Below are 24,866 nucleotides of genomic sequence, written 5' to 3'. Positions count from 1 at the left end.
TCTCACTTCGTCCCAGCTTACCCTTCCCCCTCCCCATGTCCTCAAGTCCATTCTCTACATCTGCATCTTTATTCCTGTCCTGCCCCTAGGTTCTTCAGAACCTTTTTTTTTTTTTTTTTTAGATTCCATATATATGTGTTAGCATACGGTATGTGTTTTTCTCTTTCTGATGTACCACATCTTCTTTATCCATTCCTGTGTCAGTGAACGTTTAGGTTGCTTCCATGTCCTGGCTGTTGTAAATAGTGCTACAATGAACACTGGGGTGCATGCATCCTTTCGAATTATGGTTTTCTCTGGCTATGTGCCTTTCCTGTGCTCTTTTGAATCATCCTGCTTGTTGATGTCATCTGCCTGTGAGTTGCTAGAGGAGGGCCTCTCATGCCCATCACGACTCCGTCTGTGCAGCTGATTGCCAAATGCTTTATGTACCAAGTGCACTGTAGTCCCAAAGAACGGGAAGAAGGCAGGAGGGTGCTAGTAAATGTTTGGTCACGGGTTCTCCAGAAAAAAAGAAGAAAGTTTCTGAGTTATAGTATTTTTCACTTTCTGTGGTATAAATACTTCCACCACGGCTGATGGCAAGCTACCAACTCGTTGTCAGCTGGCTTGCGGAATTCCTGAGACGTTAACAGATGCAGGTCAGCCCCGGCACACCCCTGGAAAGAAGTTTTCATTGTTTCTCTTTGTCATTCAGAGCCCCTGCTTCTTGTGAACAGAATGCATTGTGAGAGCAGCCATCGAGTTTCTGCAGGTGGCACCCTTTCCTCGGGGGCTCAGTCTGAAGTTCTGGGACAGTCTAGGGGGTGGCATGCCGTCTTGTTTCTCATCCCCACGGCACAGTGTTTTCCTGGCTCTAGGCACAATCGGAACACACACTCACCATTTCAGGAGAGACCTTCCCACGTGTGCTAATAGTTCCCTCATGTGGTCTCTAGATCATCACCCTTCACTCTCAGTTTAAATCTAGCTGCTTCTGCAAAGTGGCCGATCATCAGAATTTAATGGCGGGCCATAACAAGTAGAATTCTGTGCTGCTCCTTTCTCCAGAGATTCTGATTTGGTAGATAAGGTCTGGAGCCTGGAAAATTGTAATTACCTGAAGTTCCCTGGGTGATTCTCTTGATGGGACAGGTTTGGAAGTCACCATGCGTCTTTGCTTTGGGAAGGAGTTTAGTTAGGGAGCATAGCCTTTAATAGCCTTTCCAGAAGAGTCAGCGCCATCACATCTGCTTCTCAATGGGAACGATGTCCTAAGAAGTGAAGCAGTGAATCCAAGGGATAAGACTGTATCTTCCTTCTGCCCGTAGCAGAGCAGGTTCAGAAAGCCACACCACAATCTGAGACAGCAGCTAAGTAGCAGAGTGAGGTGCCTAAGTCGCTCTGAACCATGTGTTATGCTTGTTTAATTGGAGTGTAGTTGCTTTACAATGTTGTGTTAGTTTCTGCTGTACAGCAAAGTGATTCAGTGTTATATATATTATATATATGTATATATATTATATATATATATATAGAGAGAGAGAGAGAGAGAGAGAGAGAATTTTTCATATTCTTTTCTGTTATGGTATATTATAGGTATTGAATATAGTAGTTCCCTGTGCTATACAGTAGGACTTTGTTGTTTATCTGTTTTATATATAGTAGTTTGTATCTGCTAATCCCAAACTCCTAGTTTATCCCTCCCTGACCCTTTCCCCTTTAGTAATCATGTTTATTTTCTATATCTGTGAGTCTGTTTCTGTTTTGTAAGTCTGTTCATTTGTACTATTTTTCTAGATTTCACATATAAGTGATATCATATGATATTTGTCTTTCTCTGTCTGCCTTACTTCACTTAGTATGATAATCTCTAGGTCCATCCATGTTGCCACAAATGGCATCATTTCATTCTTTTTGATGGCTGAGTAATATTCCATTGTGTATATGTGCCACATCTTCATTATCCGTTCCTCTGTTGATGGACACTTTAGGTTGCTTCCATGTCTTGGCTATTGTAAATACTGCTGCTATGAATATAGGGGTACATGTATCTTTTCAAATTATAGTTTTCTCTGGATATATGCCCAGGAGTGGGATTGCAGCATCATATGGCAACTCTATTTTTAGTTTTTTAAAGGAACCTCCATGCTGTTCTCCATAGTGGCTGTTATCAATTTACATTCCCACCAACAGTGCGGGAGGGTTCCCCTTTCTCTGCACCCTCTCCAGCATTTATTATTTGTAGACTTTCTGATGATGGCCATTCTGACCAGTGTGAGGTGACACCTCATTGCAGTTTTGATTTGCATTTCTCTAATAATTAGAGATGTTGAGCACCTTTTCATGTGCTTCTTGGTCATCTGTATGAACCAAGTGTTCCCAGTGACCGTCACCCAGTGCCGCTGGGCTGTGGCTGGACTTCCCCTCGGGCTCTGCTAGCCCTGCCCCCATCCCTCATCCTTTCTCCCTAAGTCTTCCTCGGCACCTTGCGTGCCTGCCGCACAGCTTGGATACTGCGTTTCTCCAGAGGGCAGAGGAGCTTTCTTCTCAGCCTGGCCTAAGAGAGAATGATATCAGACACAGGCAAAGAAGGTAGAAAGGGCAAAAGAACTAAGGGGGCTGTAGTGGGAAGAGACCGGGGTGAGGGGAGGTCTGAAACGTTTCAGAGTCCTCACCCAAAGCGACAACCCAGGCTACAGAGCCTGCTATGAGCAAGGTGGGTTAGAACAGCAAGGCTGTTTAGGGGAAGAAGGCTTAGGATTTATGGCTAGGGCTGGGGATAAATCATGAATGAAGCCTGGGTAAGACTCTCAGTAGCCATCTGTCTCTGCCTGTGGAACCTCGTTCCCTCTGCCTCTGATCTCGTCCTTCTCTGAACTGTAGCACATTCTGTGCTGTACACACCAGCGCTGATTACTAGGATTGCTTACCGGGTTCACACTGATGGCCTCCTTAAAGACCCACTAGCGTTTGGATTACATGACCTCACAGGGCCCTTCCAGCCTCCTAATTTCCAAATTTGCTGCCAGGACACTTGAGGGCAGGGAATAGGTTTTCTGTGTCATTGTTACCTCTCCCAATGAAGTGTCTCCTAAACAGGGGTTACCGGAGAAATACTGTGTCCAGCTGGCTTCCTACCTCTCCAGAGAACAAAGGTGCAACTGCAGAGCCCACGTCTGCCAGACTCGGGGCTCATCTGTTACCTGTAGCTGCAGATGACTGCTCTGGTGAACTGTGGATGACTTCAGAATCCCATCATAGGTTAAACTCTAGCCAACTAGCGAGGTGGAAAGGAGATGCGCATTTCATTCAAAGGATCCTGGAACCTAACACTGGATGCTGTGCACATAGGGATAAGAGGGCTTTGTAGGTGTGAGAGACAGTTTGCAGACGTGGCCTCAAGAAGAGAACAGGAGGGTTATGGGCAGTATTAGAAAGTCACGGGGGACAGCATATGGAAGTACCCAAGAGTGAGGTCAAAGAACCTGGCCTTACCCTCAGGAGTTTACACTAACCCCCTGTGGCCTGGGTTACGCCACTTACATTCTCTGGCTCTCAGGATAGAATTTTGATTTTATATAGTTGACACTATCAGTTGTTTCTTTTATTTCCTAAAGATTTGAACCAGACTCATAAATGTCATCCCACTCTCAGGAAATTCACCCAGCGTTTTGTATTAGTTCGCTCTAGTTATGTTTGTTTTATTTTACACTGAGATCTCTAAAGTTAAAAATGATGTGGAAGTATGGGTGTGTTTCATTTTTTCTTTGCAAATGGCTATCCAGGTGTCCCAACACCATGTATTAAAAATTCCATATCTTCCCCAGTCCTGTGAAGTACAACTTTAATCATAGGCTAAATACACTCTGCAGGTGTTTATTTCTAGACTTTCTATTGTATTCTATTTTTATGTCTGTTCTTGGACTGACATTAACTGTTCATTGTAAAGCCTCCTTAGACATTTTCATATCAGATAGGGCTGTCCATCTCCTATTTTTTTCTCCTTGTTTTTAGAGCTTTCATGGTGTTTCAGTCGTTCGGGCTGCTATAACAAAAATCATAGACTGGGTGACTTATAAACAACAGAAATTTATTTCTCACAGTTCTGCAAGCTGGGAAGTCCAGGATTAAGGCACCAGCGGACTCTGTGTCTGGTGAGAGCCCACTACCTGGTTCCTAGATGGCTGTCTTTTCTCTGTGTCCTCGCATGGCAGAAGGAGGGAGGGAACTCTCTGAGGTCCCTTTTACAAGGGCACTCATCCCACTCATGAGTGCTGTACCCTCATGACCTAATCGCCTCCCAAATGCCCTACTTCCTAGTACCATCACACTGGGGGGTAGGTTTCAACATATGAATTTGGGGGTGGGACACAAATATTCAGCCTATAGCACATGGCTATTGTTATCTGTCTCTAAGAACTTTAGAATAAATTTGTCTAACTCTAATAAAAAAGTAAATAAGTAAACAAACAAACGAAGGGTGCAAATGAGGTACTGAAGCGAGTTAAAATCCCTGTTCTGGTACTAAGTGTGGAAACTTGGTGAATTTTCCCGCCTCTCTGGGTCTGGTTTCCCATTTGTAAAACAAATAGGAAGATGTATTGCAGAGCACTATGAATTGTTGTGGGGACAGTGCAGTCTCTGAGTGAGTGGAAAGAAAAAAAGGTACTTGTGTGCCTGGGGAGTCATTTAGCCATCTCTTCTTGTCTGCAGGTTCTAACCACTAGAGGAAAGATATAAGCACCCAGAAGGCGATCCTTGTTAGCTACATGGTGTCACGTATGCAATAAGCCTGAATTTCAGGGTTTCCTGGTGACGTTGGACTGGAGACCAAGCAAGGGCTTCCTGCTGCTTCTCAAACCCAAGCCTTCGTCCCTGTCTGTGGGGAGCGCTGGGTGGCACAGTGGGCTCGGGGCATTCTTACCCAGTGGGCTTCAGCAGGGCGGCAGCCTGCTCACAGCATCCCTTGCTGGCGGAGAAAGGAAGGTCCTTGAGAGAATGGCGGTCCCCAGGCAGCCCCTTGAAGTCCTGACCCAGGTGTTCTCTCCGTTGGGGCAGGGAATAGAAAGGGTCCTTTCCCTTTCTGCACTTCCTGGAGGCAAGGGAGAGAGACTGGGCCATCCCATCCTCTGCAGCTCTGTGGGGAGGAACCACAGGGGTACAGAGAGGCTCCGGGACTTTTGCTCCAGGAACCCTCCACCGTGGAGAGGGCTGTGAAAACTCTGCGGAAGCATGGACAGGAGGCTGAGGGCTCCCGTCTAAGGTGGTTGTGCCTGCGGTGCTGAAAATAACAATTAGACTCTCATGAAGAGCTTGGGCTCGAGGTATTTGCAAGTCTGGCAGTTGGGTGGCACCAGGAAACCTATTGGATGAATACCCTTTCCGACACCTGTCTTAGATATAATCTGCCATGTGTCCATCCACCTTGCATGGTCTGAATATCAGTTCCTGTCGAAGTTTCTGAAAGCCAAGGGCAGAACAGCTGGGGCTTTAGAGTGCCAGATGCCCAGGAATACATAATGAGTTGGTGATTTTGAGAGAAAGAAACAGCATGTCTGTGGTTGGAAAGGGTACCCTGGGGGAAGGGGGACTTTTTCCCCCCCAACATGCCCATCCTCTGGCCCTCACTGCTATACTAGGACTTCCTAACCGGTCTCCCTGCTGGTCATTTCTTCGCCCTCCACTCTTTCTGCACCTGCGTTCGGCCTCCTTAGACCCAGAGGGAGGGGGAAGCCAGAGAGCAGCTGGGCTTGCAGCCAGGCCAGAGGGCTGGTTTGAAGGTAGAACAATGAGTTTACCTAGAAATCGTCAGCACTCTTTTCAGGCGTGTGGGAGACTGGGTTGCTGCTTCGTTGCACTGATGGTAACATTGACAAGCGAGCCGTGATGTGTGTAATTACGGAACTTCCAGGCTGAATTCTTTTCAACCCTAAGCTGAGATGGTTTCTTCTAGTTATCACGTGAGCCTCTTGGGCCTCCTTGAAGATGGTTATACCACTGGATAGAAACTCAATGAGGTTTATATGGTGGGACATCCAAGGAGCAAGAGGGGTGCTTCTTGAAGCTTTACGTTTCTGGCGCAGGTCCTTGAATCGAGGGGTGAGTCGAGCAGTTAACTGGGGAAAGAGCATCTGATGGCTGAGGGAAAAGCATGTACAAAGATCACAGGACAAGGACACAGCCTAGTAAAAGCTCGTCAAGAAGACCTGTTAGGGACTTCCCTGGTGGTCCAGTGGTTAAGACTCCACACTTCAACTGCAGGGGACCCGGGTTTGATCCCTGGTCAGGGTAAGATCAGGATGGCCCCCCCCAAAAAGAAAAAAAAGATGTGTTTGACTACATATAAAATAGATAACTAACAAGAACCTGCTGTATAGCACAGGGAACTCTACTCAATATTCTGTAATGACCTGCATGGGAAAAGAATTTTAAAAAGAGTGGATATATATACATGTGTAACTAGCACAACATTGTAAATCAACTACACTCCAATAAAATTTAATTAAAAAGAAAAAGAAGAAGAAGCCCTGTTGGGCTGAAGCACGGTAGGCAGGGGAAGCAGGGTCAGGAAGGGAGTCAGGACACATCAGATTGACAGAGCCGCTCAACCCCCACGCACATTGAATTGCCCGGAATGCTTTCAAAACACAGATATCCTGGCACCGTCCCCTCAGCCGTCTGAATTGACTTTTGGGCTGTCTGGTTCCTCCACTGAAAAGAATGTTATTGTTGTTTGTGAAGAAATATTTGTTCTCTGAACTTTTACTGAACAAAAGGCCGTTAGCTCAAGAAGGTCAGACCCTCTCTGAAGAGTTTGTGTGAGGATAAAGAGAGGACATAGCCTTTAAAGAGGTTGTGTCTTTCACGGGAGATCCAATAGGAAAATAGCTGGGCCTCCAGCTGAATAATTTTCAGACAGTTGAAGCTGCTGAAATACAGTAGCTGCCCCTCTTGGGGAGGTAACCATCTTTTTTTTTTTTTTTTTAAATTTTATTGAAGTATAGTTGATTTACAGTGTTGTGTTAATTTCTTCTGCCCAGCAAAGTGACTTAGTTATACACGTATGGATATATATATATTCTTTTCCATTATGGTTTGCCACAGAGTATTGAATATAATTCCATGTGCTATACAGTGTGACCTTGTTGTTTATCCATCCTATATATAAGTTTGCCTCTGCTAATCCCAAACTCCCAATCCTTCTCTCCCCCACCTCCCCTCCCCCACCTCCCCTCCCCCTTGGCAACCACAAATCTGTTCTCTGTGTCTGAGTCTGTTTTTGTTTCGTAGATACGTTGATTTGTATCGTATTTTAGATTCCACATATAAGTGATATCATATGGTATTTGTCTTTCTCTTTCTGACTTACTTCACTTAGTATGATAATCTCTAGGTCCATCCATGTTGCTGCACATGGCATTATTTCATTCTTTTTGATGGCCGAGTAATATTCCATTATATATATATACACACATATATATATACATACATACACACATATATGCCACATCTTCTTTATCCACTCCTCTGTTGATGGACATTTAGGTTGCTTCCATGTCTTGGCTATTGTAAGTAGTGCTGCTGTGAACACAGGGGTGCATGTATCTTTTCTAGTTTTCTCTGGGTATATGCCCAGGAGTGGGATTGCTAGATCACATGGCAGCTCTGTTTTGGGGGAGGTAACCATCTTGATGACCAGAAGCTTGGGTGAAGTGGGTGGAGTTCCTGTCAGTTAAGTGAACGTGCGTTAATGCAGAAATCGGGCAAGGAAGTACAGAGAGTGGTCCAGGCAGTAGCTTTCAAGAAAAAGAAGATGTCACATAATAAAGCAAGCAGTGGCAGAGCTTTTCTTCCTTGCTCTGAGCCCTGACTCCACCTCAGGCTCTCCTTTTCTCCCTTTGGTTAGCTCAGTAAAAATCAGGCAATGAATGCCGTGGAAATCAAGCAGTTGGTATTGAAATAAAAATTTTTAAAGACTTAAAATCTTTAGACTTTGATCATTTCCTCTGGACTGATTCTGGTGTGTGTAGGGAGATGGTGGGTGTGTTGAGAGAGAATCAGAATTGCCATCCTGGGCTTTTTTCCGAAATTGCTGTAAATCTAGAAAATGCTGTGTGGCAGAAATTTGTTGAGGTTCAACTAAATCGTTATTAAATTTGTTTTGCACAATCTAGGGGAAATTCAATGATACCCTTTCCAATAAGGTCTTGGGTACATTTTGGGGGAGGATGATGATGTTTGAGATTCGGTAATTTTGAAAAATTAATCCAAGATGAATTTCTCTTCTGATGCTCTTCAAGTTGATTTCTGAAGCTTTTTGACAGGAAGCAAAAGAGGATGCAATGTTTTGTCAGCACACAAGACTGCCATCAGTGTGCCCCATCAAACAGTCCAGGTTGTTTTTCAGAATTTCAGGATAGAGGTTAGTGGCCAGAGTAACCTGGCGCCGTTAGGTCCATTTCACTTTTCTGGGTGTCCCTCCCCAGCTTTTGTGTTCTGCTTACCTTTAACAGCCGACACCCATGACTCACCTCAGAGGATTTCCTACATGCTACTGGAGTCACTTTATTTTTTACAACTCATTTTAAAAAATTGAAGTATAGTTGATTTCCAATGTTGTGTTAATTTCTGCTGTACAGCAGTGATTCAGTTATATATGTTGACTATAGTTCCATCTGCTAGACAGTAGCACCTTGTTGTTTATATATACATAATAGCTTACATCCGCTAACCCCAACCTCCCACTCCAGCCCTCCCCCAACCCCCTCCCCCTTGGCAACCACCAGTCTGTTCTCTATGTGTGTGATTCTGTTTCTGTTTCATAGATAAGTTCATTTGTGTCATAGTTTAGATTCCACATATAAGTGATATCATATGATATCTGTCTTTCTCTTTCTGACTTACTTCACTTAGGATAATCTCTAGTTGCGTCCATGTTGCTGCAAATGGCATTATTTCACTCTATTTGCTGGCTGAAGAATATTCCATTGTATATATGTACCACATCTTTATCCATTCCTCTGCTGATGGACACTTTAGGTTGCTTCCATACCTTGGTTATTGTGAATAGTGCTGCTATGAACATTGGGGTGCATGTATCTTTTTTTTTCCACTCTGTAGATTTTTACTTGCACCCTGTGTGCATATATCTAGGGCACAGAGGACCACCAACATGCGCCAGTACAGTGTAGGAACCCTGCATTACATCCATTAACTTAAACCTATCTTTAAGATCCTGCTTTGAACAAAAGAGAAAGCTTAGAAGGCAATATGTTGAGTGGGAATAAACATTGAAATATAGCAATCATGTCTTCAACTTCTACAATTGTCTTTACGAGCCAACTAACATTTGTGCAGCCTCTTACAGGTACTTTACCGTGTAATTTAAGTTTTAGAAGCTTTGATAAAATCACTAGTGGTATATAACCATGCAGAAAACACGTCACGCTGACAGCACAGAGGCAAAGATTTTGCACAGCTTTCCACATTGTGCAGGTTACACACAATACAATATCAATCTTATTCCTAACAGATCCTAAAAAAGATATTTCAAGGCCTAGCTGTAAACTACAGTACTTTATATCTATATTCTTAATAAAAACAGAATCCACAAATCTTAAAAAGGAATTTTAAATGCAGGGCTATATTGAATGGGTAAACTGCAACACAAACTGGCGCAACAGAGGTAACTGAATAGCAGTCTCACTCTATATGATGCAAGCATGCTACCTTCCCACTAATTCTTTTTTTTTTTTAACATTTTTACTGGAGTATAATTGCTTTACAATGGTGTGTTAGTTTCTGCTGTATAACAAAGTGAATCAGCTATACATATACATATATCCCCATACCTCTTCCCTCTTGCGTATCCCTCCCTCCCACCCTCCCTATCCCACCCCTCTAGGTGGTCACAAAGCACCAGGCTGATCTCCCTGTGCTATGCGGCTGCTCCCACTAGCTATTGGTTTTACATTTGGTAGTGTATATATGTCCATACCACTCTCTCACTTCATCCCAGCTTATCCTTCCCTCTCCCCGTGTCCTCAAGTCCATTCTGTAGTAGGTCTGCATCTTTGGGGTGCATATATCTTTTTGAATTATTGTTTTTTCCAGATATATGCCCAGGAGTGGGATTGCTGGATCATATGTAATTCTACTTTTTGTTTTTTGAAGAACCTCCATACTGTTTTCCACAGTGGCCGCACCAACTTACATTCCCACCAACAGTGTAGGAGGGTTCCCTTTTCTCCACACTCTCCCCAGCATTTGCCTTTTGTAGACTTTTAAATGATGGCCATTCTGGCTGGTGCGAGGTGATACCTCATTGTAGTTTTGATTTGCATTTCTCTAATAATTAGTGATGTTGAGCATCTTTTCATGTGCCTGTTGGCCATCTGTATATCTTCTTTGGTGTAATGTCTATTTAGGTCTTCTGCCCACTTTTGGATAGGGTTGTTTTTTTTTTTTTGTTCAGTTGTATGAACTGTTTGTATATTTGGAAAGTAAGCCCTTGTTGTTTGCGTCATTTGCAAATATTTTCTCCCATTCTGTGGGTTATCTTTTCATTTTGTTTATGGTTTCCTTTGCTGTGCAAAAGCTTGTAAGTTTGATTAGGTCCCATTTGTTTATTTTTGTTTTTATTTGTATTGCCTTGGGAGACTGATCTAAGAAAACCTTGGTGTGATTTATGTCAGAGAATGTTTTGCCTATGTTCTCTTCTAGGAGTTTTATGATGTCATATCTTATGTTTAAGTCTTTAAGCCATTTGGAATTTATTCTTCTGTATGGTTGGAGCCACTTTTTTCAACTCGCCAACACAGGCCTAAAATGCTCAGAAATTTACACTAATCCCTTCCCCTGCCCAGAGCACTTAGCCTTTGACTATCTGTGCAGGAGTAGGAAAGCCAACTCCGGGGTGTAGTTTATACTGCAGGGCACACCTCAAGACCAGGCTGAGAGTGGGACTGTCTGAAACTGTGCCCCTGCTTGGTTTCTTACCTTTCTGCTTCCTTCTGCCTCCCACGTTGGTCTCACCTAAGGGCACTTCCTAAATAAATCACTCGCCTGTGACTCTCTGACTCAGGGTTAGCTTCTGGGGAACCCATCACCTTCCCCATAAGACAGTGTCATGAGAATTAAATGAGGTAAGTGCATGTAAAGCACTTATTGTTTGGCCCCAATATGTACTAAAAAATGTTAAACATTATTAGCTTGGTTCTCATCTCTGTGTTTTGGACTCTGATAGATTGGTGCCAAATTGGAACATCAATCCATTGGGTTGGGCGCTGTGAGGAAATAGTGGAATAAAACGGGAAGAGCATGTGAAAGTGCATCTTAGCCTCCCAAGGCCTCACCACCCTGGCTACCCATGCAAATGTCAGCAAAATGGGTGCAAGGGTACCCGCAGTACAGAATTTGCTGCGGAGAGAGTCTACCTTATTATTATTATTTTTTTAAAAGATTGGTAAGCCCATTTCTCTAAGAGTTGGAAATTTCAAATGTTTGGCCATTTACTATGACTACTTACTTTTAAAGAATTCTCTCCAATACAAAAATTGAAAGATACACTAGTGGTGGTCATGAGGTCCCAGCATCCCAGTGGGCGTGAGGCTGGGGGAGAAATCACAGCGGTCTGAACACCCATCTCATGAATTTCATGAATTAGGTAGTGTTGCTCTGTGGTTCACTACCCAGAATGGAAAACTAAGTTTTATATTCACGTTGATATGACTCACAGAATTCAAGAGGCTCTTTGAAAAATCTGTAGAATTTGTACTGGTAGGTTACTTTTTCTTTAGACTTCATATGTGAAATAAAATTAGAAGGCAACCTTCAATGCATATGCACAAGCTCTCTAGGGACGTATTTATTTTTTTGGAAAGGTTTATTGCAGGGCCAAGCAAGGAGAACATGTGGCTTGCGCTCAAAAACCCCGAGCTGTTGGATGGTTTGGGGGGAAATGTTTTTTCTCTCTCGGGTTTTTTTTAAAGGCAGAAAATCCAGCCCTTATTCTATGGAGAGAAGGGAGGAACAGTGAGGGCAGTGTCTTCTTGGAAAGAGCCATACTCTCCTCCGTCCTCCTACCACTTGCCTTTTCTCTTTCTATAGCTCTTGTTTTCTAACTCTTTAATCACTGTCCTGAAGAACTAAGCGGCAAGGCTGGCGCACAGCTTGAGAGATGCAGGCAAAGACAACACAAGAATTTTGTAATGTGCGGAGTTGTCCTCTCTCCTGGATTTCTTGCCTGGGTATTTCACATGCTGAGTACACAGGTTTATTTACTGAGTGATAACTATGTGTCAGGCACCGTTCCAAGTGCTTTATGTAAATCATCTCACTTAATCTGCACTAAAAACTCAGTGAAAGTTGTTTCCATTCTTTTCTGGATGACTAAAGCTTGGAGAAATAGTGTATCTTTTCCCACACCAGTTAAACTTAACATTCCATGGGTATTATCCCTCCATTGGAGACTACCGTGAATCATCAAATCAAAAGGATGTTTATTTTTATCCGATTGGGAGGAAACAAAAAAAAATGCCCAAACTTTGGTTGGCATCCAAGCAGAGAGAGATGAATCAAGTTCTTTTCTTATTGATTGCCTGCTCCGTCTAACCATTCTTGTCTTTGGGATTGAGAATGTATTCAGACTCAAAGAATTTAAATACTCCTTCCATGGGGCCACATTTGGGAATCACCCATTTCATCTACATTCTGGAAATGCATGTCACTTACATGTTCTGTTCCTGGAGAACTGGTGAGCAACAGGAGGGAGTTGCTGGCAAGTCACTTCATGTCTCCTACTGTTGTTTCTAACACTTTCACGTCTGTGGATGTGCAACTGTATGATTGATTTGTTTCCACCCAAGAGTTATCTGCTCCCAAATTATTTCCATATTTTGTAGACTATAGTCTGTAAATGTCTAACTGATGAGGCACCTGCACATGAACCCAGTGAAATATCCCGCATCTAAATGGCTTAAGTGAAAATACCCAACTTAAAGGCACTAGCAGCACAGGGTGAGATTTTCAAATGCAGCCAAAGGGAAGAGCATGGCTTCTCCTCTGACAGGAGGTCAGCAGTGTTGCCATGCCAGTGCATACATCACCTGCCTCCTAATTGGAAATTTAAGAGAGCAAACGCTTCATCTGAAAATTAAGTCATGAGATATGGAATAATCTCATAAATTAGCACTTTGGAAGAAAGAGGTGTATCCAAGGCTCACGGTGCTTAATTCAACTTCGGTGGCTCTGGTCAGTGCCCCTTCTCCCTCTTTATTTTTTAAAATTGTGTTTAGCCTTTTTTTTTTTTTCTCCCTTGTGTTGTTTCTTGATTACTTACACACATACGCACACACACAGAACACAAACACATTCTCCATGGCTAACTTTTAACTCTACCTCTTTTATGCAACAGTCACATTCTTCTAGAAAAGAGCAATTATTGCTGCTTGTCCACTGGCATCCAATTAGGGCATTCAATTAAAGAAATACCCCATATATTTCCGTAAGAAAAAGGCTGGTAAATCTTTAGCTTGCAGAAAAGCATCCATTTCAGAAATGCTGCCCTCATTAAGTTTCCAAATTCAGAATTCACTTTGTTTTTTCCTCTGACTAGCAGAATTTATTCTACTTAGCCAATGTCACAGTGATGAAAAACTGAATTTTGACAACTGATATACCATACAATGGAAGTCAGTGTGAAAAAAAATCTTAGAAGCATAGAATTCCTGCTTTTGAATGTCTATAATGAAAATACTGGAGTTCCCTCTAAACCAGTACAATTTGTGGTTCCCATAATGCTGATATAGGGTTGTTGAAATCCTTGATGGTTTGCCAGGCATTGCCACAGGAGAGAGTTAGACCAAGACTTTCTATATGTAAGACCCCCCCTGGTATGCGTTATGTAAAAGGTGTCTGATCTGGACCACCCACCTTTAAAAGGTGTGTAAATGCATTGGAAACTCACTGTCTTTTTCCTGCGGTTATTTTTTATAGTTGTCAACTCCTTTCCATGGAGTCATAGGGAATTTGCCGCTCAGAAAATCCCCCCCTGTGACCTCACTGGAGACCCTTCTTCCTTCTGAGCTTGGACAAATATTACACTACCTAGAAGTCCAGAAATTTTTAACAGATTTTTCCAAAGGCTTTTCTCAGATCTGCTTCTGAAGAGAAGACTGATCTTCATGAGTCCACCAATGCAAACTTTGACTTAACTGCTGGTGGAATCCCCCAAAATCCGGTTATAAGAAGTCCATTAGGGCAAAGACATCATTTTTGTTTTTTCCAGAACTGTACCACGTCTAATGACATAACCATATTAGCCAAGAGCCAAGATCCAGACCCCTCATTTACATCATGGCATTGCACCATGCTGGCAATACTGAAAACAAAGATGACGGTCATTCAAGCTGCCTGGTTCCTAGAGGACACACAGCCCCCGTGACCCAGCACCTTTAAAGTTTTGACAGTTTTTTTAAAAAGCAATGAAAATTACACACAGGATAATGATGGTAGTCCTTAAAGAAAAACTGGAGGCATTTTATAGCTAAACGATTTTACTGGCTTTTCGTGAAATAAAAAACACAAAACAAACCACCATGGTTAAAAGGCCATAATCAGCGTTAACCAAATGAACCAGCCACTTGGTTACAGTAGCTGATAACAAACACTAGTGGATATTATTGCTTATACCCAGGTTCATTTATATGTCCATTACATTTTGGCAAGATTACAATCACATGGGAGCTTTGGTTGTATAAATTCCATTCTGACTACTCATCGAAAACTCAACTTCTACCATTTTATGATGGGATATATGCCGATTCTTCCTCTCATTCTGTCTCCTTTCTCCTTCCATTAATGACTTACAACCTATTGACCCCAAATTAAAGTAGAGGCATTTACAATCATCCTATCCTTCCCTACTCTACTGCCCCCTCCTTTGTCATGAGAGGGTGATAAAGGAGCCTCTTTATGGCTGGGCCTCTCCCAGCTTTTGAATCTGGTGTGTATCCCCTGCCAGTCATAAATGTCCATCTGTAATCTGGATAGATTTTCAAATATATTTGGCTGTCAACATTGGAGTTTGGATTCAACTGTCTCTTTTCCAACTTCTGAAAGGTAGAAAAAAAAATCAACAGCTTTTAGCATCAGTAAATTGACTTCCTGAAAGAATAAGTCCCAGCCTCCACCATACAACATCCCTTGACAGGTATGGAAGTGTGGCCTGAAAATGCTCTGCGTGAGTGCTGTAACATTTTAATTTACAGAGAAGCAGTGATTGACGGCCTCTCAAAACTCCCCTGCTCAGTACTTTCTATTTTAACACTGAAAACTCAGAATGACAAAGGGTCAGAACTAACTCACGATAGCACCATTTCCTAGACTCTTGGAGTAAAATTCCCATCTTCGTTGGAGAATGCAGTGACCCTAGACGACCCAGCCTCCAGCTTCGTGCCTTCACAGGCCCCGCTGAATTTCAGCAGGGGTGGGTGGTCTGCCTTGGTATACTTCTGCAGCAACATGAGTTTTCCCTGGGAAGAGTTAAAAATATGGGTCTTACAAAGTGGAGTTGGCCGCAGGTGAGAGACCTGAGGAAGCCTGTTTCCAGTGGGGAGGTGTGACAAGCCTGCAGACGTTGGGACAGAGTCCGGGGACCCTTTCCCTTGCCCATCTCGATTCAAGTCAGTGGAGAATCTGCATGCAGAAACACGGCAAGATCAAGGAACACTGAGAGATGGACATCCTAATACAGCAATCCGAACACCAATGCTCTTACGGTATCTTCTGTATTCAGGTCCACCAGAGAGTCTGCCCTGGATAATGCTGGGATTTAATAAGCCCTTCTAATGATTATAAAGATTGTCCTCTTAAATCTAGATGTTTTATACAACAGAAGATGTGATATCACTATATTTTACATGGCACATATAACCATATAATTACTAGCACTTACATGGCAAATATCGTAAATATTACATATTCTTGGAGTGGACTTTGTAATTATGCCGATGCTATTCAGCAGAACAAAGATGAAACACTCCCTAACTTGCACTTTGGGGAATTTCATTCCAACCCTTTACTTCACGACAGAAGGATAACCCTCTAAGTAATAATGCTTGGTGATCACATGGGCAAAGAGAATCACAGGGCGACTTCATGGTTAATGTGTGGCTTGTAAAATAAAGTAATACACAGTATTTTCATTTACAAGAGACCATATAAAAATATTTTCCAATTTGGAATTCGAAACATGAGAGCTGGATTTTTTTTTTCCTTTGTATAAAAAGAAATGAGATAACGGACTAAAGTTTATTAAGCCTTCTAACAAAAAATATACAAGTTTAAGGAATGCAGTGGGCGTCAACTTCCCTTTTTGTCCAGGCTCATGGATGGTGAGCTTGTGCTTTGATCCCAACACAGATAAATGCATGAAAGTGGAGGAAGAGCGGTGCCTGCCACCTGAACTACACCTTATCTCTAATAGTAAGACCGATTTTACAGCAGTGCTTTGAAAAGTGGTGTGTCAGATTTCTCCTTTTTTTTTTTCTCTTCTGCCTCAGGCGACCGCTGGAGATGAATTCCAGAAGCACCACTTTCGTCTCGAGTGATGTTTATTTAGTGCAATATCTTCCTTCTCTCTTTCCCTTTTCACACGCTGGTAGTGGTCTTCTTCCTTCAGGTACCACACAGGGGGCCAGCGGTGCCGCTCAAAGTATTCTTGGTTGTCTGGGGAAGGAAAGATGCAGATGGTGATACCTGCTGTTCATTCATGGCCTCTTTGTGCCAGTAGGTTCTGTGCTTAGGCTTCTTATATATGATTATCGTGTGCTCATCCCACTACCCAATGGGCAGGGACTGTGGGTAGGGCCAGTGGCAGACTGTGACACCAGAGTTTTGAGAGGTGGAATCACTTGCCTAAAATCACACAGCTGGACACAGAGAGCCTGAACCCAGGACCCCTTCACTTCAGAGCGTAAGCTCGCTCCCAAGCACGCCTCCCTGGACAAGGGCGAGCCAGCAATCTCTGCTCGCTCCACAGCAGGGCATCCTGACCGCCCCCTCCGCCCAGATCCCCCCGGCCGTGGAGTTCTCCAGAGATGACTTCCAACCTCCAATTCCTTGGGTCACGTCACGTGAATCTGTGACTACCGCACAAGGAATTCTCCACGAGCTGGGGGCTGCCCGCGTTCCTTCTCGAGGGCAGTGAAGGTAAAGCCTTCAGTCACAGGTGAGGGGAACTGGACAGATGGGGACCGCACGGCCTCACCTGCAGATTTCGATTTGATCTCCTTGCGGAACTTGGAACAAACACTGTTGTAGTTGGTGCAGATGTGGTGCAAACACCAGGCGGCCAACTGGTGGGCGTTGTGAAACTGCAGGGAAGTGACCAAAAGGGGGTCAGACTCTGTTTTCTAAAGTGGGGCTACAAAGAAATAAAAAGCCACAGGACGGGTCAAAGAAATAAAGGGCCCAGATGACTAATTCGGAAACCTCTTGTTTTGACTACACGGTTTTGACTCTGCCCATGGTTCCGACGCCAGCCACGCGTAAGCGTTCGGCACACTCCCCCCCCCCCCCCCGGGATATGTGCGCTCAAAATAATCACTGTATCAGATCAGGAGTCTAAAGTATGCCTTGCCCTCCTCTTCTCCCCTTCCACCTGCCCTCTAACGGTAAGTGGCCGTGGCCTCTGGAAGGCACCAGACCACGGGAGAAAGCAGTGATGTCATCTCCGTTGAAGGAGCCTGGGCAACAGAAGCCTCCGTGTTGAATGTCGAAGCTCAGGTGGCTGGGGCCCGAGAGCTAAAACAGGAGCACGAAAGATCAGCGCAGGAGCACGCGGCATGTGTGCCTGTCCTCCACCTGTCCTCTGGTTACATAAGAAGAGCAGGCAGTGTGGGCGGGGATGGAGGGATCCAGACCCTCGATCCACCCTCTCCTTTCTGAGCAGACGCTCAGGATAGTGGCAGCTGAGGAAGCCGTGACTGCAAAACACCCGATGCTCAAAAATCCACAGTCCACTCCCCATTCCCTCCCCCACTTTGGCAGGTCCCCCATCCCTCACTCTTTCTGTCCAGGCCCCTTTCAGGCATCCATTCTGTTGTCTGTTGCTCTTGAAGTTTCTTTGAGCAGGTGAACCCCTGAAACCTACAGTGTGCTTCCTCCAGGGCCCCCGTCAGTGCCCTGAACAGAGGCCAAGAGAAAAGCCAACGCCCTCAGAAACTAACTCAAGGAACTCTCTGCAGATCACAAGCCCAACAGGACAGACAGTTCTAGCAGGTGCTTCCGACTTCTCTCGATAATAGACTTCCGTCTGCAAGTCAGAGCAGAGCAGTGCGGTACTGGCGTTGGCTTGTACCTGCTCGAGAGCATCACGGGGGGGCATCCCTTCTGGACTCGGAGCTCGGTGACTTCAAGTTGTTAAAGTTGGCCAGGTAGGGGTTTTTACACCCCAGAAACTGGAAAATGCAACAGATCAGCGCCCCACCTGTCCCCAAGCTGACTGTTAAATACTTACCCCTTGGGTTAGGGTCTAACAAATGAGCTAAGATGTGGGAGACTCTGTCCTAAACTCTTCCTGCCACGGCTTGTCAGAGATGAGCAGGAATCATATTATTTCTTTGCAGGGTGTATGTGTGGGCGGGGTCGGGGGAGGTCACGGGGTGGGAACACACAGCAAACAAATAGACACAACTGTAAATCATTACCTCAAGTGGGCTGGCCCTATATGAAGTTCTGGGTCATCTGATTGTTCTCGAGGAGGAATACTTACTGGAGAGGGCACAGGTCATAAGCTGTCCTCCAGGCCTGTTTCAAAACACCCCCAAATTCCCTTTTGGACAGTGTTGATGGGGGCTTGCTGATTTGACTTGTGATTGATGTCTGCTCTCAGTTTTAACTGGAACCTCTGTGAGGTTGTTTTTCACATTGGATTTTAATAAGTTGTGCTTGTGTCTGTTTCCCTCAGTGGCCTAGGACGGCCCCAAGGGCAGAGAATCTACCCTGTTTGTATCTCCATGTCCTCTCGTCTAGGGTGGTGCCTGGTACAGGGGGAGAAAATACCAAATCCTTGTTGAATGTTAAGTCAGAGTGAGCAGGTTGCTGTGAAGTCCTGGTCCACCGTTTTCCCTTCTGAGAAATCTGGATTGAAACTGCCTGACCTAAGACTTAGTGAACCACTGCCCTGAGAAAGGGAATGAAGAAAGCCAAACCTAATAGGCCACAGAAGAAACGAAAGAGTTTATTCTTAGTTCCTTCAGAGTATAAACTCATCGCCAGTAAGTCTAGGCCAGGGACTAGATAACTCTGCATACGTGCCTTGTATTACGAGAGGGCTTCCTCTCTTTGGTGCTCTTTCTGGAACATTCTCTCCCACCTGATTCTCAAAATAATCTGTAAGGTTGACAGGGTGTGAATTACCGTCCTTCTTTCCTACAGATGAGGAAACTGAGGCAGAGTTTAGCTTTGTGCATTAAGTAAGTTACGTAGTGACCAAGCCGAGGCTGGATCTCAGACCCTCTATGGAGGAAGGGGGCAAGTGTGTATGGGGATTATGGAAACACAATGTCAACAGTAACAAGTACTGATGTAAAAAAAAACCCAGGAGGGCTGCAGTGAGACGTGAGGCATCCAGCACTGGACTTCACGAAATTCTAGAAACTGTCTGATCTCGGCCAATCCGTGTCTGAGAATTCAAAGGAGAGAGAATGCCTTCTCCTCCCATGCCCTGAGTTGTTCTCCCACGTGTGAAGCTGGTGCCTCGGGGCAGGGGGAGGGGGGCACAAGGGGGCTGGCGTGTGGGTGGGGTCCTTGTTGTTTTATTCAAACAAAGCCCAGCAGGGTGAACCGTGCATGAAACGTAAAACTCTCAGATCTTCTCGTTGCACACAGTGGGGGGCCTCTGTGACTCGGTGGTGACATCTTTATTTAGACAGATGCAACAGCGGAATGTTGCATCAGCGTTAAACGAACTGGTTGAACACACTGAAAAGGTGAAAGGCAAACTGCTACAAACCTGGGCCAATTCCAAATAAGAGAGCACTTCCCCGTCGATGCCCACGCCACTCATGGCGGCCCTGGTCAGCTCCTGGACAGCGTGCTGCTCTGGGGAGGAGAGAGGGAGCGGGAGAAAGTTAGTGCCTGGAGGCCGTGGCCCGGGAGCAGCCACGAGGGGAGGAAGCACGGGTCACAGCTCCACGTGAACTAAACTCGGGGCCCGCTCTGCCGCGCGCCTTTCAGCACGGGGAGTCCTGGTCTCCAGCCAGTGCACCAGCGACTCCGGGGATACTTGTTCGCCTTCTGAAATATCTAGAGTGCTCCAGACCTTCTCTGTCCAAGATGGTAACTACTGGCCACCTGAAACTATTAAACTTAAATTAATAATTAAAAGTAAACCAAGTAAAAACTTCAGGTCCTCAGCCACGCAAGCCGCATTTCATGTGTATCGGCCCATGCGGACACAGGAAGTTTCCATCACTGCACATAGTTCTGTTGGAGCGTGCTCTGGACAGGCCAGTACCTGCCTAGAATCCTCTTTTTTTTTTTTTTTTTTTTTTTGCGGTACACGGGCCTCTCACCACTGTGGCCTCTCCCGTTGTGGAGCACAGGCTCCGGACGCGCAGGCTCAGTGGCCATGGCTCACGGGCCTAGCCGCTCCGCGGCATGTGGGATCTTCCCGGACCGGGGCACGGACCCGCGTCCCCTGCATCGGCAGGCGGAGTCTCAACCACTGCGCCGCCAGGGAAGCCCTAGAATCCTCTAGACTCCGTCATATCTTCCTGCTTGACAGTTTCCCCATTCACATCCCTCCAATTCTCAGTACTCTCTGACCGTGGAGAGACTAACCGGAATGAGTCCAAATGGGGAATTAAAATTGTGAATGTGTACGTGTGTCTCAGCAGCAGCAGACAAGGGACATGTTCAACCTCTCAGATTCCAAAGGCTGGGGGGGGAGCTTCAGCCAGAAGTCAGACAAGTCTAGATGGGAGAGCCATTTCTGCTTTGCGTTCCAGGCTTCTAAGATGAATTCAAACTGTGGTTCGGAGACTGAGCTGTGTCTTGCCTCCGTTAGGCTGTTGCCCTCCTCTGGCACTGACGTGTGGGTACAGTCTTGGCCCGGCATTTCTGGCTCCTTGATGCGGACGTATTCTTTTTTCATCTCTAGCACTGCATCTATTCTTCTAGTATATGGTCCAAATCATGCTTACTTTCTGCTCTGGTTCTATCGATACGTACTTACTTGTTAGTCAGTACGCCCCCATCTGGTCAACAGGGTATCAGGATTGGGATGGTTTCTTTGACACAAGCTTCCTCAGCTCGATTGACAAACAAAGAACTATTTGGAACTAAATCTCCCAGAGGAGTCACTGGGTTTTTTGTTTTTTTTAAAAAAATAAATTTATTTATTTTTGGCTGCATTGGGTCTTCATTGCTGCGCATGGGCTTTCTCTAGTTGCGGCGAGCAGGCTTCTCACTGCGGTGGCTTCTCCTGTCCTGGAGCAGGGGCTCTAGGCGCACGGGCTTCAGTAGTTGTGGCACGCGGCCTCAGTAGTTGTGGCACATGGGCTTCAGTAGTTGTGGCACGTGGGCTCAGTAGTTGTGGCACGTGGGCGTCAGTAGTTGTGGCACGTGGCCTCAGTAGTTGTGGCGCACGGGCTTAGTTGCTCCACGGCATGTGGGATCTGCCCGGACCAGGGCTCAAACCCATGTCTCCTGCACTGGCAGGCAGATTCTTAACCACTGCGCCACCAGGGAAGTCCAGTCACTGGGTTTTAAATTTTAGGGAACTGCAATATTTCTTGATATTCATTTAACACTTTGCCTTGCAAGGCATTTTCACTCCAGAAACCGACTTTTAAACACTATGGTCTAAACACTCTATACTACACACCAAACACTATATAAAGGATTAAAGGAATCACCTTAGGAAGCTATTTACTAAATAATCATAATAGTTAGTAGTAGCATTTAATAAGAAAAGTAAACATACATAGAAGTCTATAGTTCACACAAGAAGGTTTCTTTGGGTCAGTTTCTTCCATGGAGAAATCAGTCCCATATTTTCATCACCACACTTAATATTTAAGCAAAAATGGCACTACTTCAAGACTGATTGCAAACCTTGTTCAACAGATTTGCCTCCAAATTACTTTTGACTATTTAAAAAATTCAATTTGTTTTCAAAGGACAAATACTTGTAAAAACTGGATAGTCAAATGGCTTGGGACTCTTACTTCTGAAAAAAAGAATTGCCCGTTGCAGCCTCCTAGCAGCAATACTCATTTGAATCTGTGACTTCAGGTATATTGGTTAAAAACCGTTTAAAAAAATGAATAGCAATACTTCAACCGTCTCTTGTTATCCAACTGGTGAAGAAGGGAGGTAAGGAGAAAACTTTGATCTCCAGTTGGTTGAGTGTAGTAGAAACCTGGAATACAGAGAAGTAAATCTTTTCTCTAGAGACACTGGCAGAAAGTCAAGGGCAGGTATGACTGGTTGGTTTGTTCATACATTCATTTTCATTTAATGATTCAACAAATCTTTACTGAGAACCTCATATGCTCAGGCACTTTTCTGCGTGCAGGGGATAAGCCAGTGAGCAAAACAGGCACCATTCTGCTTTCACGGTTAACAGGAGTCAACTAAATGTAGCAATAAACACCCTTATTGCTAATCGAAACCTTTGGTGATGAAGCACAAGGTTTAAATTCAGGAGAAACAATATTCGAAAGCGTGTATCTTATTTTGACCTGCTTTGGCTCACCAGCTGAGCAAATCTAGAAATGACACATAAGATTCTGTGAAGTTAAAGCAAGTCTCCCTTTTTCCCAAAATGGTCTTGACAATGTCAGAACATTTTCTAAAATAGCTTTAAGAAAACCACTTACATAACGCTTACTAGGTGCCAGACACTGTTCCTAAGGCCTCTCTCTCTCTTTATATATATAATCTCTTAACTCATTTAATCTTCATAACTCTGTAGTAGAATATTATGATCCCCATTTTAAAGAGAGAGAAAGCTGAGACCCAGAGCAGTTAAATCAAGTAGGAAATCATCCAGCCCGTAAATAGTGGAGCCAGGATTTGAACCCAGGCAATCTGGATCTGTAGCCTATGTTCTTACCCACTGCCTCCTACTGCCTCTTTCTTTCTTTTGTTTTTTTCGTGGCTGCGTTGTGTCTTCGTTGCTGCGCGCGGGCTTTCTCTAGTTGAGGCGAGCAGGGGCTACTCTTCGTTGCAGTGCGTGGGTTTCTCACTGGGGTGGCTTCTCTTGTTGCGGAGCATGGGCTCTAGGCGTGTGGGCTTCAGTAGGTGCAGCATGCAGGCTCAGTAGTTGCGGCACTCAGGCTTAGTTGCTCCATGGCACGTGGGATCTTCCCGGACCAGGGATCGAACCTGTGTCCCCTGCACTGGCAGGCAGATTTTTAACCACCGGGGAAGTCCCCTGCCTCTTTCTTAGACACTGTATCTGAACACATATTATGGGGATACATGGACACAACAGCTTTATTTCCAATTCTGTGGTCCACCCACAAATGAGGCAGAGGGCATAGAGCATGGGCCTCAGAGGCAGGGGCCATGCATTACTCAGCTTTAACTGTGCATCAGCAGGACCTACTACAAAGTAGGTGCTGAAAAAATAGTTGCTGAATTGAACTGGGCTGTCTGATACCTTTGATCCGTTCATATCACCCTGTACCAGACAGTCCTATACTGGGTGATAAAAAATAAATTTTTATTCCCTGGAAATCTTATTTTTGCTTAAATGCGATTTTGATAAATATGACAGTCAGACACCGCATGGCCCTGAGTCATCAGCCTTACCTGCAAGCGCGACCAAGTGTGGCAGGCAAAATCTGTTTGCCAAAGCAATTAGTTCCAGTGGGTCCAGGTCCAAGTTAGGTGACAACTGCTTGGTATAAAGATAATCCAGTACCGCCTGCATTGACATCTTGTTTATATTCGGGAGATATACCTGAAATGTGATTTGAAAAGGTAAGTTCTGCTGAAGAAAGCAGTGGGCACGTTTTCAGGCTCTACTGCTTGTAAATATCCCCACTGTGTGATTCACTGTTAGTGAGTCTGGGACACCTTGCTTTGAGGCTGTGCAGAGAAGTCATTTACTATTTATGGCTTGAAACATAACCGTTTGATTTGTAGATGACAAAAAAGTGGGGCTGCCTGACATAGCCTGATTTGGAATTTTTAAATGGCTGTTTGGGCTTATAAATCAGACCAATGGGCTGTAAATGTATGACATTACAGGCCCTCCTTGCCAAGTACCTTATAATACTCGATTGTGGGGAAAGAAATCTCCTAGCAACATGACAGGTGTTGGGGGGAGCTGCACACTGCACTGTTGCTGACACATGACAGAGCCCAGCTCTCTAAGATGTCAAAACAAAGGATGAACAGCCACCCTAGTTGCCACAGTGACTGGCTTGATTCCAACCTTCTTTCACTAAATGCGAGCATGGAATCAACTCTATGTCAATAAAAAAAATTGAAAAGTATATGTTAGCATGACACACACACTTTATTTTTCCTATGGCATAGACATAGAACTACTGGAACATTATCAGGTATCAGCAGAGAATCCAGAGAAACCTGTGCTTGGGACATCTAGGGGAATGGCTGGGTATGGGGAAGTGTTCCCTGGAGGGTCCCCCTAATCTCCTTCCTGAGTACCTGTAGTTGTTGCCCATATTCCTACACGCTAGAGTTTGCTGGGGAGCCAGGGACTGCCTGGGAAGTAGAGTTCTGAATGTCTGCGCCTGGATCAACAAGGATATACACGTTATAGCAGGTATTCTTCACTTTAGGTTTCTAACGCCACGAGACGTACCCTGGCAAAACACAGAATGGTGCCCCTAGTGCTTGCT

The 24,866-nt window shown here is 44.6% G+C and overlaps 1 protein-coding gene across 5 annotated transcripts in view; it reads right to left on the bottom strand.

Moving 5' to 3' along the window:
- Positions 1–14,531: 14,531 nt before the first annotated feature.
- The window catches only part of RHOBTB1 (Rho related BTB domain containing 1), a 114,824-nt gene continuing 104,489 nt past the window's right edge, over positions 14,532–24,866 (bottom strand). For all 5 annotated transcript variants that reach the window (XM_082854373.1, XM_082854372.1, XM_082854371.1 and 2 more), the window contains 4 exons: positions 23,809–23,959; positions 20,000–20,088; positions 17,252–17,357; positions 14,532–16,710 (listed from right to left, as the gene is read on the bottom strand). In XM_082854373.1, coding sequence (XP_082710499.1) covers positions 16,541–16,710; positions 17,252–17,357; positions 20,000–20,088; positions 23,809–23,959 — 516 coding nt within the window. In that variant the 3' untranslated portion in view covers positions 14,532–16,540. The remainder of the gene's footprint in view (positions 16,711–17,251; positions 17,358–19,999; positions 20,089–23,808; positions 23,960–24,866) is intronic.

Source organism: Leucopleurus acutus (genome assembly GCF_964270905.1).
Source record: "Leucopleurus acutus genome assembly, chromosome: 14".
Taxonomy (NCBI): domain Eukaryota; kingdom Metazoa; phylum Chordata; class Mammalia; order Artiodactyla; family Delphinidae; genus Leucopleurus; species Leucopleurus acutus.
The sequence above is the reverse complement of the archived record's forward strand: the minus strand, read 5'-3'. Positions and strand labels throughout refer to the sequence as shown.